This window comes from Plectropomus leopardus, chromosome 13, assembly GCF_026936395.1.
Source record: "Plectropomus leopardus strain MGB_pleo_1.0 chromosome 13, ASM2693639v1, whole genome shotgun sequence".
Lineage (NCBI taxonomy): Eukaryota > Metazoa > Chordata > Actinopteri > Perciformes > Serranidae > Plectropomus > Plectropomus leopardus.
In genome coordinates, this window is record NC_142188.1 from 3,545,539 (window position 1) to 3,565,445 (window position 19,907).

General features: G+C 38.7%; 1 protein-coding gene across 4 annotated transcripts in view; it reads right to left on the reverse strand.

Annotated features, from left to right (window-relative positions):
* Positions 1–19,907, reverse strand: part of gfra1a (gdnf family receptor alpha 1a) — a 162,561-nt gene that overhangs the window by 16,054 nt on the left and 126,600 nt on the right. For all 4 annotated transcript variants that reach the window (XM_088086462.1, XM_088086460.1, XM_088086461.1 and 1 more), the window contains 3 exons: positions 18,364–18,473; positions 15,950–16,084; positions 2,596–2,777 (listed from right to left, as the gene is read on the reverse strand). In XM_088086462.1, coding sequence (XP_087942588.1) covers positions 2,596–2,777; positions 15,950–16,084; positions 18,364–18,473 — 427 coding nt within the window. The remainder of the gene's footprint in view (positions 1–2,595; positions 2,778–15,949; positions 16,085–18,363; positions 18,474–19,907) is intronic.

Consider the following 19,907-nt stretch of genomic DNA (forward strand, 5'->3'; position numbering starts at 1 on the left):
ATCTTCTAATATACCTCTTTTTCTGCAGCATTCAAGTGGCATAAAAAATCAATTAATGTGAATAAAGATATCATTATTTCTGAGTATGTTAGTTAAGAAACACAAAAGTTTGTTGTTTATATGCTTAAATATTTGCAGATTTGGACTTTAACACCATTGCACAGACAATACTCTCCTATGGACGAACAGAAACAATCCAGCAGCTCAGCACCATAATGCATGATCACTAAAACAGTGTGGAGCATCATAAACAATAACAACAAAAACAGCTGAGGGTAAAAAGTGATGTTTATAGTTTGATTGTTGTTTGCAAAGAGAAATGATTATGGTGGATTTCAGTTTGAAATTGCTGGAGGATTTTTTCTGTCAGCGCTGGTAAACAATAACCTTAGTGATTTTATGACGCTTCATCGGGCTGCGGTATTATTATATGTGAAATAGCTCTGCGAGTCCCTGTCATCGCTCTGCTGGTAATGACAGTATTATCCCCACTTCCTCCCTGACCCAGGAGGAGCCATCACTGGTGTTCAGGATTGCTGCCTGTGATCCCTCCGTTTCATCAGCCAGATAACTGTTGTTCCTGCAGAGCAGGAGTGTCTGCTCCAACTGAGAAATACACTTTCACAGTCTTATTGGGCACGGTGGGGCTGGCACATACAGGTACACAGATGGATCAATACACACCAGTGTGTCAATACCAGCCCCATCAGGACAAAGACGAGTAGAAGATAAATGAGCTCTGGTTACTAACATTTAGGTGCTATAACACAAGCAAAAGACGAGTTCAAACTAGTACTTCATAAATAAATACTTTTACTGATTATTTGTAGTAGTAGTTGTTAAGGAAAAATGCTGACTGAAATTAACTTCTACTACTATACTAATAATTAGCAGCAGTGAAATTCTATTCCTGGAAATATTTAACGTGTTGTGATGATAAAACAAATTGCAAGTTGTACTCTGGGAAAGTTACTACGAAGTTGGATAACATTTTCTATGAAGATGCATTTTGAAGGAATTTATAGTGAATTATAACGCATTCATAATGCTTTATGACTGCACTCATAGAGACACAAAATAATGTTAAAATTCTTTTTTGATGAAATCCACCTTCCCATGCATAAAAATAAACAAAACTGCACATAAATCTAGTCCCATGCTGCAAACACAAGACAATTGCCCTGGTGTCGGTGCTACAGCAACTGTATAAATTTCAAATGTTTGGAAATTCATAACAAATCATTTGTTTGTGCTACAGCTTTGCAACTTACACCAAAATATAGTGAGGGATAGGATATAGTGCTCACTTCACTGTGTTACAAATTATAAAGTACATCATGCTGTTTTTATCAAAAACGATTAAAGTAATTAAACCTACGTCCTCTCACATGTTTTGCTCAATCGACAACAAACTTGCTACAGGGCGTCTTCAGACTGAGCCTGCAGTGCATAGACATGTGTGACTGTAAACTGTGCTGTAAACATATACTTGCAAATTCATACCAAATAAATCTTCAAGGTTCGTAAAAAATAGCAACATTTTGCTGTCATGGTAGATTAAGTTTTTAACATTTTAGAATTTTATCTCAAAAACTTAATTTTTGACAGCATTTTGAACTATTGCAGCGTATGGGAAAATGGCATCTTTTATTAGTTTTTCACTTCTGGAGTGAATCAATCTTTGTAAAAGAAAGCAAATGATCAACATCTCTATGCCATCTAGATGCAAATTCTCAGCATTTCTGTTTTTGACAGCAGTTTGAAATCTGCCTTTCAATGCACAGACAGCTGATATCCTGCCCCCTGGTGGTTGGCTCAGTCAGTGTGAAGCCATCTCTGGTTTCTCTCTTTGCATGTAGCTTACTGGGATAGTGACTCACTCTTGATGTCTGAGGATGTGAGTTCAAACCTCGAGATGCAGAAAGAAAATCTGTAGTTGCTCATTGTATTCCAATTTGTCTGCTACTAAAAAATGCCTTGCCCCAACCCATTAAAGTGCAGCAGCTATAACTGGAGTCCTAAGTCCAATTTTAACTTTACTTTTATCTCTGGTTTGGTCTTCACAAACAGCTGAGAAAAAAAGTCTTTCTAGATGCTAAATTTTTCACTTAGTCCACCAGCACCACCTTGTTACAACTATTTTGCATCGTTTTATGAACAAGACCTGCCATCCACATTTTATTTGTAGCATTTCATTTGACATGTTTGGTATTTTGACAATACTCGATAAACCAATGGAGCCGGCCTGAAATTGAAAACAAGGAAAGAAACTGAGGCGGAGGATGAAGAGGCAGTGAGGTATGCAACAGAAACAGATAGCGGCAGCAGATGAACAGACACTGTGGACATTTGGACAGTGAGACGGATAGAAAAGGATAGAAGGATCAGCAGGTCAGATAAAGAGCGATTGTGACTCAGAAACTTTACCATCTGTAAAAAAGTTTCACAGAAAAAAGGAAGGTTTTGAAATGTTTTCATGTTATAGGATCAGATTTATCTCAGGCCGGCTGAGACCCTTGAGGCTCCGAACACAGACGCCCTCTGAATCCAAAACCAGCCTGTGAGTGTGTGCGTGTGCATGTGTGTGTGTCGAACCTGTAAGCTGCCACAGAAGTGGTAAATGCCAGGGTCTGTGTTGATGCTGTTGTCGATGGTGTTGGGGTTGCGTTCGCGGTTCCTCTGGTAGGGGGTGGTGGTGGAGGTGGTGGTCTGGACGGGGGACATCGGCTGCCACACTCCCACATCTGTCCCATTCCCAAAGGCCTGGATGGCATTACCTACAGATGGACAGTTAGAGAAAAAAACTAACTAGCTGTTGACCAGGAATACTTCTGTTGATTGGAGGTGAGTGGTGGACATAAAGAAAAGAGGTCGGTAAATAAACAAAACAAATAAACCAACTCTTGGCGTGAAACTCTCTGAAGGTGGACTATCTGTGTCACCTGCAATGATTTCAACCAGCTAGGGACCAGATTTATAAAACTATGTGTAGATCCATGACTAAATCTGTGTGTACGCACAGAGGCGTTGTTTTAAAAATCAGATTTATGAAGACGTGCGTACACCTGATTCTGTTTTGTCATCATGGCGAATGGGCACAAGCCTCATTTCCACACCCAACATTCACCATAAATGGACATAAAGACACCCTTAACCCTTAAAACTTGGTTTTGATATGGTTCAAAAACTTAAGTAGCTTCTTGGTAATTATGTCCTGTAAACTGACAAGAAAATGACCTGACAATTACTTAGGGGGTTAGGTGTTTCAGATATAACTCAAAAATGAGCGAAACATGTCCAGAAATCTGCATTAATAGCTCTTATGAATATATATTAACATTATGTCACAAAAAATAGCCCTCTCTTAAGGACATTTTCTTGTTTGCTTTCATTTTTTACATATTTTTTTCCAGGTAATTTTCTTGTAACTTTTTACTTATCCTTGCTCATTTTTGGGCCATTTCTTGTTAAATTGCTTCTCGCCTTCTTTTCATGTTTATGAAAGATTTCAAGCCAATTTGCTCCGATTTTTAGGATTAAATATCTATTGGCATATTGACATATCTGCGCCTCTACTATTCATTATACCTGTGAGAACTATGGGAAAGAAAGTCACTGTCACAGGAAAATCTACATCATCAGTATTATCAAGGATGATCACTTCATTCACAGCGCTCATGTGTAAACTAACTTCACAAAATGCTCTGCATGATAAAATTAAACAGTGATGAATGTAAATAAAAATAATGCTGAAATGTATCCCTTATAAACACGATTAACTTTATAAATGTGCGTTTGATTGACATTTTACAGAATACTGTGGAAGCTTCTCGAATATTAAATAATAATAATGAATTATTGAAGTTGGAAAACACTCTCTCAACTAAATATTTAATCTCCTTGTTATCAAATCACCTGCAGCTAGTTCAGCTGAAACTGTGTGAACGCTGCTCTGAAAAATGCGTGAGGTGCACACATTCTCACTGCATATTCCTCTGTTATAAATACCAGTTTATGTTTGGGAAAAGGCATATGCATGGTTTTTTTGTGTACACATTGTTTATGCATCTGGCCCCGAGTCTGAAATATTTTTAAGAATACGCAATTTTATCCTTACTACGATGTAAACAAACTTTAAGTAACGTTTCGCTTGGATTAAAGCCTCCAAACACATTTCGTGAAGACTTCGAGATGTGCTGAGCTGGTAAAAAAATAAAAATAAAAAAATAACTTTTATTAGCCCCACCAGAAATACGACATCGTAATTCTGAGCAGGTCACTTTAGAACAAAGCTGGATCTCACCATGAATCACATGCTTGTTAGTCCCCACGTTAAAATAAAGCTTTATATTGCGCCGGCCTAAACCACAATTAAAGGCGAGTTAGAAGGTACTTAAGTTTTGTTATCACTCTCCTCCATTATAAATTCACCACACAGTCAAAAACCTGAGTGCTGATGTGGCTATTTACCATTACAGTCCATTAGTGGCCCTATTAATAGCTTTCTATGGCTTTGATGTAAAAGACACACACACACACACACACACACACACACACACATCAGAGGAAAGCTGAGCAGAGATGCTGTTTGAACGTAATGATATTCTTCCCTCCAACAGTGAATTATGACCCTGATACCGTGGTAAAGGAAAGGAGAGCTGATCTGCATAGCCGCTCTTTAACCTTACTGAAATATTCATACATACACATGCACAGGCATATGGGTATGTCTACATGATTTACAGCATATATTCAAACAGCATATTGGATCTAGCCATTGTTTTTCATTCTTTTCCATGCCAAATATATATTAAAAACAGCTACAAAATAGATGGAATGTCAAATGGACATTAATAATACTGTAGATGCAAAAAACCTGGATTCAGAGATGTGTTTGTGTACAATAAAAACTACTATTCCACATATATAGATTTTTTTAAAAAAGCAACTCATATTAACAACTCAACACTAAAAAAAACTGTACAAACGCAAAGTGTAATTTATCTGTCTCGCTCTAAATCAAACATCTTTTCATCCAGAGTTTATAAAAGCCGGCTTTCATTCACGCAGAAAACCCATCGTCTTTTCTCTCTGTGCAGATACTCCTCAACAACTGCTGCTACTGAAGCAAAGCATTCATTCAAAGGTGAATTACAGCAGCTGATGATGGCTTTTATTTATAATATGAATACCTGCTGCTCCTTTTTTGAATATAAGGTTGGCATCGACTGGAGGTTATCAAGTCTTTCAAGTAAACATTCTTTGAAACTTAAAGGGATACTTTGCAGATTTTCATTCAGCTTTGAATCAAAACAATGTGAGTGGTATGTGTCACTGAACTGTGGTGAATTTTCTTCCTCTAACTGGTGCCCAGATCTCCCTTCTCCGTCATCCTATGAATTACTGGTTTCACTGGCTTTCAGGCTGTTGCTCCAAGTACAGGCTGTACTTCTGCATTTTCGTGTTGCTACCACTTCTGACATAAATAATGAAGAAGTGGATCACGATACAGACCTGAATTTCTGCCTCTTAACCTCAGACCAATATCCAATAAAATAGCAACACGAGGCAGTGCTGATCACAAATAAACTAAGATCGCATTACTGCATTGCATGTTTTTCAGCTAAGAAACACATCTCTGTGCCCTGTCTGGCTGTAATAGCGTGAGTTTGTGAACAGAGGGTGGGCACTATATAGGAGGCTGAAAAAACTGAGATCAAATGATAAAACTGAGCAGCGCTGATCAAATTTAAAACAAGATCCTGTTACCAAGTTGCCTATTTCTCGCCTCAGGTGTTTTCAGAGACATGTTTTAGCTCACAGTTTAACTGGAAAATGAGATTGTTTGTTACCTGCCCACCTTCACTGAGTCAAATAGACGAGTTTGCATTATGTCACCAGCAAGAGTGTTGATTGGTCTAGTACAGCAATACTTTCTCATCTAAAGTGGTCAAATATCACAGCTTTATCAGTGGACTTTTGTATCTACATATTACACTCTAGGTGTCCTCCTGCATTGCTGATGTTCTGGGATGTCACAAAAGCATTTTTTTGGAATTAGGCAGTGAAGACACAAGTGGTTAGGTTTCTTAGGTTTAGGAAAAAAACATCATGGTTTGGCTCTACATTCATTCAAAAATCCAGGTTTGTTGGACCCATCCACCACCCCTCCAACCCACCACGTAGCTCCTTATATTATGCCGTTACTGTCAGCGTTTCAACCTGATGCCATCTAGCAGCTGCAGCAGATTCAGTCCAGTTTTCAACTGAAGCCACCTGAAGTCCGTGTATCATATAGCCATGACAGGTGTTGTCTGGCCGACTATTCTCTGCTTCCTGTTTTTCTGGCCATGTAACACCAATTTCAAAAGTATTTTTGTCCTTCTACTGCAGAGACGGCCTTGTTTAATTAAAAGACGATCCTATCCAACAGTGAAATACTACTAAGGAGAATAAGTTGTCTGAACACAATCAGATACAGATCAAAGAACACCCTTATATAAATGATTTTTGTTGTTTTGCAGACTAGTTGAGTAATAGTTAAGTTGTGAGTCTCTTTTGGTGTAATCAGTCTGAGAAAAGCGAATGTGCTGACTCGATTCCACGCCTCCACATCGTGGCATCATACAGCCTTAAAGTTTCCCTGCAGGGCCAGCGGAGCACCTGCTGCAGAACTGGCAAAATTCATCCTCCAGATGTTGAAGGATGATTGATGGCAGGTATTTCTCCAGTCAGTGACCGTCCCTGGTCTCCTTATGGTCTTTCCTGAATGCACCCGTGGCAGCGTTCCCTCATTCCCGCTGACCTACTTCCAGATATTTCCTTAAGCGACAGGAAGCGGGAGATTCTCGGGGTGTACTTGGCATCTCAGCAGGCCATAGTTACCCTCAGTGTTAATTTGTGATTGCAGCTCTGACAGATTAAAATACTGCGGAGGAGTAAATTAAAGGTTACCTTGGAGTGGATTTTATGCAACTAAGTATTTTTTTGACAGCCTGTCAAGGACGAGACATCTGAGTGCGCATGTAAATGTGGTTGTTGGACTGGATTTGTGTTTACACACACTGACGCCCTGTTTCCACCAAGCAGTCCGGTTCAGTCCAGTTCAGTTTGGTATGCATTTTTTTCATTTCCATTGCAAAAAGTTCGAGATAATACCAATGGAACCGTTCCTTACTGTCCCCATTTTTGGTCACCCCTCTGTTGGGGTTTCTAGCACACTGAGCTAGAGCCAGAAACACTGCAGTCCTTCGATTGATCAACAGAGAACAATCACTCTTGCTACTGTGACAAAATTTATCATACATTAGTAAACTAAAACTATAAGAAGAAAGGATGTTTTGCAGCCTCTAGCAGCAGCAGCTGCAGTCTTGGAAAAAATACATTTCACACTGTGACGACTGCCAGCAACTTTTAAGGAGGGACATTTACTTTTAATGTTACTCACTGCATGGGTTGATGATGTGAATCCATCAACACACTTTAAATAAATATGACAACTTTTACCACTGAGTTTGTTTTTATTCTCTAACTTAGCTCTAGCTCCACCAGCAATAAACCGCTGCTCTTGCAAAGGAGTCAATGCACAAAACAAATATTTCTAACTCTTTGAAACCTGCGCAATTGTCTTTAATTGTGATTGATTCAAAAACATCAGAAAGAAAGTGATGAGCAACTTAAGTAAAGAAAATTGTAAAAAAAAAAAAAAACTTTTTAAAAGTAGAAGAAAAGACCTTTTCATTTTCTGTAGCTTTCTAAAAATAATTCCCTAAATGTACTAATTTTTGTGGGGGATTTTTTGTCAAGTTCCCCCCCCCCATGTTTTCGAGAAGAAAAATCAAACCAATTCAAACATCTAAATACTGAAAGATGTCTGCGTGCAGCACAATAAAAGTAATGTCAAATCAGGTTTCGAATAGTTTAATATCTCATCCAGAGAGACCCTGACTCCCCCCTTTTTTTGTTGTTGTGAAAATATTAGCATGCAACCCCGTTCTGTGGATGATAAACAAGGTGCAGATGTTTCTCGTTATCAGCAGTAATGTGGAAATACAGCGAGAGCTGGACAGAGCAGAGGAGGACAACAAACCCTCACATTTCTCTGCAGTGGAAACACTTAACAGATCCAGCGTCCACAGAGGTTACTTTTGGTTCCAAAGGTGCCATACAAAAATCTTTTTGGATGGAAATGTGGCTTTAAACATATATTGTTCAGAGTTACTGTACGCAGCATGGTGTCACCATCCTCTCCTTCTTGTTTTCTATCCCCTCTTGTGAAGATTTTTTCTGCTTAAACTCTCCCTGACCCACGAAAGCACCTTTGAGTTAGTTCCACTCTGCGCATTTAATAAACGTGACTATTAATCTTGAACTAAGTAGATTCAGAGACTCTCTTAATTCATCTGCTGGATTTCAGACCAGACATCCCAAAAAATGCACAGTGTCTCTCATAGACAAACAATGAATAGAGAAAAATGGCTTAAAAAAAGTAGAAAAAAATAAGCAATTAAAGAAGAAATTACACCAGAATTATTGAAAAATGTATAAATAATACAAAAATAATTACTGAAAATATGTCTTAAAAAAGGAAAATAAAATAAAAAATAACAAGTTAGAGAAATGTGCTTTTAATTTATAATAATTCTGTAACATAATTTTATATATGAAATTAAGAAAATTATAGTTTTCCCTACTTTTTTTTTTTTACCCTTGGCCTTTTTTCCCCCAAGTATTTTAATTTCTAGTAATTTGTGTAACATTTCTTTCCAAGTTGTGTGTTCCAGGCTCCAAAGGGTTAACTCAATTCATACACTTTTGTTTTCATGTAAATGTATGTAAGCAAATGTGATAATATTTGGAATATGCTGGGGAAGAGGATTAGTGCAGCGATTTAATGACACAAGCTCAACTGTGATACAAACTAGCATTTCCAACAAAATAAAGTATTACCACGTTTCCTGCCAACTTCCAATGCCGACTTTTATTTCCTTGAAAGTGAAATTATGTCTAAAAAAACTGCCGACATGTGCCAGCATTCATATCTGAGATGCAATAATCAGCACAAAATAAGTGAGCTTCGTCAATATCCTGCAGCCCTGACATGTGCGGCTTTGCTCATGAGTGTGCATATTTAATTTTTGCTTATGTGATTTTGTGGCTGGTAAGTTTGTGCCGAGACAGCAGAAGGCTGATGAGCATATTGTAAGTGTTGATGGGCTCTCTCCCCAACTCCTCTGCCTCCTCACCTAAGGCCTAATTACACTCACAGCACAGTGACCGTGTGTGAAAAACCGTTAGCATCTCAAATTAAGCCTCAGGGTGTCAGATGCATTGTGTGTGTGTGTGTGTGTGCTTAGTTGATTTGTTTTGTTTTGTAGATATGAAATATAATAGAAAATGCTGTCTATGTTTCTATCTGGGGCCTGTCTGACTTCTGTTTGTATATTAATTGTCATCTCCCAATCAATTGACTTTCCTTTGTAAGGTGTTGGTGAGGACTCAGTGAGTTCAGTCAGCTGTTACAGAAACACTTCAAACAGCACTTCCAAGTCTGTCCAGAGATTAAAAATCAATCAAAACGACAAAACAAATTACAAACAAATCCTCTCTCAAAACATGTAGACTTTCAATCCAATTATATGGCGCACGCATTTTTTATCCTCGTGTGTACCATACCTTCACTGTGTTTGATCACCAGCTTTGCAAGACGCCAAATTAGCTCGGAGTTACTGGGTCTCATTATTTTAAGTGAAATCTCCTCAGGGAGCTGCTGCTTCTATAACCAATCACCTATTCTGGGAATGGATGACATCAGCACGGTTGACCCGAAACCACATTAGGTTAGTATCACACTGTAACAACAACTCGAAGCTATTCTTAGGCATATTACTGTAGGACTGGAGGAACTTTTTCGTTGTTCTAAAAACTTATTGTATCCGCACCACAGGAACTATCTCTTAAAACACCATTTTGAGGGAATTTTCTAGCTCCCATTCCTGAGTAGCTATTCTCTCTACACCAGATATAGCTTATGACGTTATTCAGACACACAACTATCTGTCCTAAAAGAGTAATTCACTCCTTGGCTACTCTCAGTGAGGTTTCTTTCATTTTCTTAAAGAGATTTTTGGGGAAAGGGTTTCCTTATCTGCTCTTAGGGCTCAAGAGCAATGGATGTCATGGCAAATTGATATTTATGAAATGGGCAATATACACAAAATTGAATTGATTGGTCGAAAACCAACCAAGATCTGGTCAGTTTAGCGCTGAGTCCAAGTGGACGTTTGTGCCAAATTATACGAACTTCCTTTGAGGTGATCCTTAGATGTCATGAGAATGGGACAAATGCAAGGTCACCCTGACACTGACCTTTGATCACAAAAATCTAATCAGTTAATCGTTGAGTCCACCTGGATGTTTGTGCCAAAGAATTTCCCGCAAGACGTTGAGATATTGCTTTAAAAAAATGGATGGATGGACAACACAAAAACATACTGCTTCTAACCACAGCTATCCCCAGCACAGAGGCATAAAAAATGTTCAAAAAACAAGGAAAAATGGACCGACAGTGAAGTCCAGGCTTTGCTCAGCGTGTATGATATGGAGGTGGACAACGTTTTTCTTCTTGTCACAGCATAATTGACATTGCTCTACCAACTATCAGTCAACTGTAGTCACTTTAGTGTTACTGTTTAGTGCACCGATTATTCTTAATCTAAACCCTAACAGAAAGAACTGATGACCAGAAGAAAATGTCCCTGTTTTTTCTAAAAATATCCCCACTTTCAAGGTCTAACAACTGGTCTATAAAACACACACACACACACACACACACAGAGACATTTTTTAAAGCACTAAACCAAACATCCATTCAACCTTCACGAGTGCAAACCGCACAGCACATTTGAACAAACATGATATCGTCTTCCCGCTGCAGCAGATATTTGTGTAGGAGGCACGAGTTTGGCTCTTACAGATGTCTACATTACCACTTTATCTCACTTTACATGTACAAGCTTTGACTGTAACACTAGAATTAAGATCATGTCCGACGGTGTGACCTTTGCATATTCAGTGCATATTCCGGAAATGGGGAGGAATCACATCGGAAAGGCTTTGAATACATTACGGCTCCAGTGTTTGTCTTGAGAATTTTAATGTGTTGGTTCTAAAACTGAGGGTGGAGACCCCTCCAAAGGATCGCAAGGATAGAAAAATAGAGATGCTTCTTCTTGCATTTCTCACAAAGGGGGAAAATATTATACTCAACCACACGCTTATTGTATCGATCCCATTTCTTATTTTTGCAGGTAGACTTTGCTTCATTTTAAGTTCATTTTAATCAGCTGAAAAAACGTATCTATTGCGCTAGAGGATGCATATATATTTAGATACATGATTTTCACAGATAAAACTGCGAGGCATTCATTGCTAGGCCTCTCCTCTCTGGACAATACATCTAAAGTGGAGTTTAATAGAAAGTCCTCTCTCTCAGTCTTTCCATATTCTCCCTTTCTGTCTCTTTCTTTCTTTCTCTCTCGTAGTTTCTCTCTAGTCATGACCCTGTAACCGGCGTGTGTCAGGATCTTCAGTTGTCAGTTCCAGTTACTGCTGAGCAAGCTTAATGAGAGCAGGAAGAAGGGAGGCCATGAAAGAAAGGAGGAGACGGAGACACAGAGACGGGATGAGCTGCAAAAATGAGGTGAAGCATGAGCAGGAGAACAAGGCAGAGATAGGGGCGGTAATGATAAAACAAGTGAGTGGCAAAAGGAAGAGTGGGAGAAATACTAGAGAGTAATAATGAAAATTCAGAGAGTGTGTTCCTCCACTTTGCCCTTTGCTTGGCTCCCTGCAGAGAGTAAAAGCAAAGAAGAGATACACAGAGAGAGCTTGTTTTAACCCACATTAACCCGCTAAGATCTTGCAAATCTCACGTTGACACACTTGAACACATGAACTTAAAATCATGCAAAGAAGCAAAGACATCACACACTTACTGAGGAATACACAAAGATACACAGGCTCAAACACACACACGCAGCCCTTATTATCTGCCGCAGACCAACCTCGTTAACCCCGACTGATAAAAAGACAACAGAGCAGAGAAAACAAGCAAAAGGAGGGCAAAAAAAAGATAATAGAAGAGGAGAAGACAAATGAGAGAGTGAAAATGAGGCCGCAGCTTGTTGGTGTTTTCTCATCTGGTAACTGTCATTCTGACGGAGGAAAATCTAACCGCCCACTTTGCTCAGGTCGAGCTGATCCACCAGCAGCAGCGCCCCCCCCAATTGTGACTACGGCTCATTATTTTGAATGCACACCATTTTCTTCAGCCACTTAGGAATAAATCGACCAATTGAGTGATTGACATGGTTGTCTTACAGCTGATTACTTTGTCAATTGATTACCTTACTGATTCATTAAATGGCAACTGTGCACCTTGAACAGATGGTGGTCAGTGTGAATGGTAAAGGGGAAGCACTTGTGTAGCGCTTCTCTAGTCATTTTGAACACTCAAAGCTCTACGAGACACATTCACCCATTCATGCACATACATTCATATACTGATGACCAAGGCTACCGTACAAGGTGCCACCTGCTACTCAGTTTTTAAACATCCGTACACACTCACACACCGACAGCACAACCATCAAAAGCAATTTGGGGTTCAGTATAGCCGCGTTTCCACCAAAAACGTTCAATATAGTAACTTTAGAACCAAAAGTAACCCCTACGAACACGTATCAAGACCCTCGATCTGTGAAGCGTTTCCACCGCAGACAGTACTCTCACATGTGGGTGTGTTTGTTGTCACTCACTACGCCATCAAGCAGGACTCACTGTATTTTCGTGTTCATCAGTGATACAGAGTAAAGTCTGCACCTCGTTTATCATCCACAAATAGGGGCTGCAGGCCCACATTTTCAGAGCAAAAAAGAGCAGGCTGCAGCGAGAGTTTCTCTTGATGGGATATGTAAAAGTAGTGGGTTTGTGCATTGAATCTTTGTCAGGCAACAGCAGGGGATCAGTGTTTCCAGTGTGCACGTGTTTCTTTCTCCAAATGAGGATTAAAATATACAAACTTAAAATAATCTGGTCGAAATTCATATATATATTTGAAACCCACTCATTACTAAACGTGTTATCCAAGAGAGACAATAAAAAACAGACTGAGCGGTCAAAGCTGTTATATTTAAACTAAAGGTGTGCTGATGGATTCATGTCATCAGCTCAACGTTCCTCTTTAAAAGTTGCCGGCAGTCAGCACATTGAATCAAATGATTTTTCTCAGTCTACAGCTGCAAACATACTTTTATTTTATAGTTATAGTTTACTAATGTATGAAAAACTTGTCACATATGAACAGAGATTAAACCAGCCATGACTCTGCCCTGAGCACATGGTGGTGGTTCTCTACTGACCAATCACAGACTAAAGTGTCTCTAGCTCCACCTTTTAGTTCTGGATCGGGTGCTGGGTCCCCCAAAAGAGGGGTGACAAAAATGGAGACAGTAAGGACCAGTTCCAAAGGTGCCATCCACAACCTTTCACAATGAAAATGTAAAAAATGTATTTCAAACTTAACTGAACTGAACCAACCTGCTGGTGGAAATGCAGCTTTTCTTGCTCAAGGATACGTCCACATGCAGACTGGAGTAGCCTGGGTTCAAACTTCCAACCTTGCTTTTAGTGGTTTTACCTCCTGAGCCACAGTCGGCCCTGTATGTATATGATGTTATGCTTTCACTTCAAATAAAACTTACAGCTGACTAAAATGAGATGAAAACATCCTCTAGTGTCTAGTGTCTCTGTATCTTAGGATACAGTTTATTATATTGCCCTCACACAAGTATTTTACTGTTGGAAAGATGGTCTTTTCACAAAACTGGACTGTCCATGCTGTAAAAATGTGGAAATAATTTTGAAAATGGTGCTACATGTCCAGAAATAAGCAGAAGAAAAGTATAATGGCATTTGCATTTGCTCAAAAGAGAGAAAACCTACAACTACCAGAATGCACTGCACCACAACAGAACAATACAAGCTCCAGCTGGAGGGTGACGTAAAAACAAAGTTGTTCTCTTTTTTTGAACCTATTTCTGGACTATCTGTGTCCTTGGTGGTGGGCATTTGAAAACAGCCTGAGAGCCAGAGAAAATCTACTGCATAAATCTCCCAAATGACACATTTCCCTGGCATTGAAAGTGGAAATCTGGCTGCTGTACTTTGTTATGATACAAAGATGTCTGAAACTCAGCAGAGTATTCCTATAAGTTTCCATTTACATGTGTGAAAAGGTGGTATCTCTACTCATTATCATTTCATTCAAGCCAACGATTGCAAATTTGAGATTACACTCGGATTGGAGTTCAATCATTTTATAAAACCTCGATCAAATATCAAATCCCCTTACACAATCCAAATCCCTTCAAATCCCTTATTGCATGTCTTTAGGTTCAACTTTCAACATTGCAAGCCACAAAAGTTAAGGATAACTTGAGTGTGCAGATTCAGAGACTAACATAAAGCAACTGGATAGATTGTTTCTCGAGAGAAGAATCGTTACTGTGCTGGTCTGAACTGCAAAAACAAACTGTCTGCTCACTGCTATTTATAAAGTTAACATAGTGTATTGAATGTTTCGTACATTTTTTTGGTCAAAAATACCTAAATCTTATTTTTTTCTTTTCTTATCCTAACGTATATTATCCTACCTTTGTTATCTTGTCTTATCTTAACTACTTTTTTTCTTTACTTTACTGTATCTTATCTTTTTATATCGTACCATATTGTTTCGTATCTGTACTGTATCTTATATTTTTTTAATGTACCATATCGTATAGTATCTTACGTGTGCATAAGTGCATAACAAATCCAGCTTTATGTTGAACCTGACAGCAAAAATTGAGACCCAACTCTGACTGTCACAAAATGTTATTTAACTGCAGACAACAGCTGCACTTTCAGGCATCACTCCTGTGCAATCATAGCCAATTAACTATTTGTTGACAATTTATTCATTTCATTTCATTTTGATCTCTGTTTGTTTAAAATGTTTGAAATAATTATCTATCTTATGAACTAGTGTAATGGCTTTTAACAAGCGTTGGTGATTACCAACATTCATCTCACTCAGGTGCCTTTGGGCAAGATACCCCCTCCATGACCCTGCGTTCTGACCTCCGTACAGGAATCAATGAAGAGTCACATTACACTTAAACTGAACAGCAGTCGGCTGACTGGCAGTGAGCACACTATCAGGGCGAAAAGAGGCTGAATTAGCTCTGATTACAGACAAACACACAATGAATCTGGCTTTTATCTCCACAGCGCAGAAAGAACGTCCTGCAACTCATGAATCCTGGCTGGTAATGGGTGTGTTTATACGTGTGTGTGTGTGTGTGTGTGTGTGTGTGTGTGTGTGTGTGTTAAGGGGGGGGGTCAGTGTGTATGTGTGTTTGAGGGGGGTTGTTAATTAAAGTGGTTGTGTAAGAGGGCTGGATGAAAAAGCTGCTTTCTGTCAAAGATCTGGAGCAGGAGTTCCGCTGCAGCTTTTAGGCACATACACACAAATGAACACACACACACACACACACACACACACACACACACACACACACACACACACACACACTCACACACTCACACACTCACACACATTCATACACCGTGCTGCAATATGACTGGTTTCTCTATAATGCAGGGGGATAACAATGCAAGCATGGCAATGGGATATATTTGGTTAGAAGGAGAGAGCGAGAGGAGGAGAGACAAGAAAAGAAAAGAGGATAAAAGAGCAATACGGGGAAAAAAGAGCAGCGGTGAAGAGTGGGTGAAAATAGAAAGTAAGACTGCAGAATTCAGCAGAGCAGATAAAGTACAATAGAAAACAGTAGAATAGAGTAGTAAACAGCTGGTCAGATAACAGCTGAGCAGAGGGATAACTCACGGAGGCAGGTGTTCTCTGTGAAAAACTCGGTGAACTTGTCGCACTCGTCCTTGTTGTTGCCACTGTTGCTGCAGTCGCAGTAGGGAGACACGCTGATTTTGGGTGAGCGCAGGTAGTTGGGTGTCATCACGGTGCCTGCAGGGTGGAAGAAGCAATTCATTCATGCATTCATGTGTCTTTGTTTGACCAAGAAATTTGATCCATAAACATGGATTCTCTGTATAGTGAAAAATCCAGATCAGTTTCACGTTATAACGTGAAACTTTTCACGGTATAACGTGAGTGGCAGCAATACACTTCCGTAGCAAACTTTAAATGGCTGTATTTTGTATTTATTTTACCACTGTTATTTAAGGATAACATGTCAATGTGTTTTGAAGGCATACTGTATTGAAGATTTTGGTCAGTTTTTCTTAAACATTTTTTTTGTCGTTTTAAGGAAATTATTTTGTCTTTTTTTTCCTTTTGTGTGAAATGATTTTTTATTTATTATTTTATGTGAATAAAAAAAAACCCAATTTTTTTGTGATTTTTTTAACTTTTGAATTTGACATTTTTTTTCCCTTTATTTTTATGAACTTTTTTCCCTTAAAATTACACTATTTATCATAGCTCGACACTGTGAAAAAATAAAATTATCATTAAAATTTCAATTATCTGGACAGTCCTTGGACACATCATGTGTTATTATCGAGGTTTGTGAAACACATTTCTATGAATTTCCTAAAACTTTCAGGGTATAGTTAGTATTCATAAACTTTTCCAGGCCTGGAAATTGCTAATTACAATTTCCATGACCTTTCGAGGTTTGATGAACGTAGAAACCCTGGTTAGTGTCGACAGCCCAAATATGCTGCTGACTGTCAAGAAAAAAAAAAAGAATATTTAAACCCTTTCAGACTCAGTTATCATCCTCCTTCTGTGTTAAATGATGAATGCCATAATAGCAAAGCGAAATCATTGTCACATTTTTTTCTCTTTCCCTCCTCCCCCACGTACAGGAGTTAACGTAGTGTGGTGGAGTTTCTGCAGGAAGCAGAATGCAGAGAAGCTGGAATGAAGAATAGGCTTTCTCTCTGCGAGGGAAAGTAAATAGCTTCAGTCAGTGATTTCTCACTCCCCCAATGGATTGTTCCCTTGTGCTGGCTGCACTCCAAAACAGGCCTTTTCTTTTTGCAGTAGGCAGAATGAATTGGCGCCGTGTGGACGGTGTGTGTGTGTATGTGTGGTCTGGTTTAGTGACTTGGGAGAACCGATTTTTGACAACCTGCTGTTGTGTTGAGGACATAGTGAGGTGTGAGGACAATTTGGCTGGTCCATTCAGGGATTGAGACTGGAGTTAGAAGAAAGGAAATACATTTTAGGTCCTTTTTTCATAGTTTTGCTCAACATTTCAGGTGGTTCTTAAATTGTGGACTATTGACGACATGATTAGATTGTAAAAGAAGCCTAAAATCCATTTCAGACCAAAGATTTTGATGTGATGGAAGAAACCTGCAAATACTTGAAATGTGCGGGTCTGTTATGCTCGGAAATCCTGCCTATTTACACAAATGCAACTAGATAAAACAGTGTATCGTCTGCATAGAAACAACTCTCTTTCCATCCATTCTTCCAGCTCATTTAGTAGTTATTTATTTATTTATTTATTTTTAGCTTCATAAGATCCAGACAATTAGGACATTTTCACCAGGAGCCAAATTATCTGCAGAGATCTCAAAAAAACCCCAAAACAAACTGTGTCTAAAGTAAAAACAGTGTCTAAAGCATTTCCGAGATAAAAATTGCCATTTTGAATTTTTTGGACGCTATACAGGAGCTTGTAACCACAGTGACTGATGCAAAAATGCGAAAACATGAATGGCCCTGTGTAGAACCAGAGCTTGGTTTGGCCATTCTGGGCTACTGTAGAAATATGGCGTTGCCACATGGACAAGGACCCATTACCTGTGTAAGTATAAACGGCTCAATCTAAGGTATCAGAAATACAATTCTTATTTTCATGTGATTTTACCGTAGAGAAACCTCCTGCATACTGTCCTAGTTGCAAAAATATGTTTTTTAATGTGATGTTTCAGTTCAACAGCTGTTACAAACAGATGCAAACAACTGTTCGCTCTAGTACCGAAACGTTGCATTAAAATAATAATTTTTGCAGGTTTGAGTTTTTCGCTAAATTGTGGTCTGCTCACCCCTCTACTGCACACTTTTTCACACTTAAAGTTTCTCTTTAAGGTGATTATACACTAAAACAACAATCATATTGTATAATAAAACTTTTCTACCAATATATCCCCCTAAATCCAAAGACTGTGTTTTAGTTGTTAAGAATACATTCATCCTGACTTGTAAAGCGTACAGAGACTCGGGGTGATGTCCACTTTGAAGAACTGAAGTTGAAGTTGAGGACTCACCAATCAGACCCGAGTATGAGAGGAGACAGTCTGCGTAGTTCTCCTTCAGACAGCCTGACAGTGAGCGAGGCTCCGGCTGGCAGTTGACAAAGAAGTCAGCCAGTCGTGACCTGCAACACACATACACACACACATCCAAAAATATTTCAGAGCCAAACATGATTATAGCTCCAATAGATTTCATATGAGAAGTTCAGATGGCCAATGTGATTGGAATGTGCAGCAAAATGCCCGGTCCAAATGAGCATACGCCGAAAGTCATCTCTCTCAATGCAATTAGCCTTCTTAACGTCTGCCTTCAGTGGAGTAAGATGACCCTCTTACGTATGCTGCGGCTGCTTTATATCCTGGAATGAATGAGGCCGAAGGCAATTCTCCACCAAGTCTGTTCTGTTTCATTTACTGCCTTCACAAATGTTTGTTTACACTTTTGCCACAGGTGCAGTGGCACGTGAAATTGAAATGGAGTTTGGATTCCCAAGAAATTTACCATTTGAAATGAGATTGAGTGTGATATACAGGAACTTTGACACAAAACAAAACCTTCTAACGTCACTTTTGGACTGCGACATCTTTATGGAAACGGGATTTGTTGCATCATTCCTTTTAGGAATTTTAAAATTTTACTTGGGATACTTATTGTTAAGGTATTTTCTAACAGGGCAGGATCACAAAAAGTCTGTGATCACAGGTTGTATTCAAGCCCTTGTTTAGTGGTTTATCTTAATCAAGTATTTGGCAGTAAAATTAAGTGTACTTCAAATTCCTTCTAAAATATCTCACTTCACAGCAAAGATAAAGACAGACCAAAGCTGATTCAAGAAGTCAGTCTGCAAACAATAATGGATGATCCCAGAAAAAAAAGAAAATCAAAATAAGTTGTCAAAATGAGTCAAATATAAAAAAAGACTTGCGCTACAAAAAAAGGCCAAAGCACAATAAAAGAAAAAGTTTTAGTTATTTATCAAATTATTAAAATTGAGAAACAGTAATGATACTAAATAAATAAATGATACTTTTAAGTAAATTACTTTTCAGGGAGACGTTGGCATGTTAACGTATGTGAAACTTTCAAGACATTAGAGAGAGAATATCTCCTGCATAGCAAGTGGGAGAGCAAATGTTAAAACATAGTGAGCAAAATGTTTGGAGATGGTGTGCAAAACCTTTGTAAATATTATCTCCAATGTGCTGCATATCTCCTACATAGAATACAAGACAAACAAGATATTAGTTCCTTTGCAGGAAATAATATCTGCTACATTGTAATGAGGTGGGTGGGCAAATGTTCGAGCATAATGTGCAAAATGTTGGAAGATGGTGAACAAAATTCTGGCAAATATCACCCTTAAGTAGGAGATAATATCTTCAACATGGCATATGACAATAACGAGACATTATTGCCTACGTAGGAGATAGATATTTTCTACATAGTGATGAAATGGGTCAGCAAATGTTAAAATATAGTAAACAAAACATTAGAAGATAGTGAGAAAAACTGTGGGAAATATTGTCTCCAACATAATATATGAGACAAATAAAAT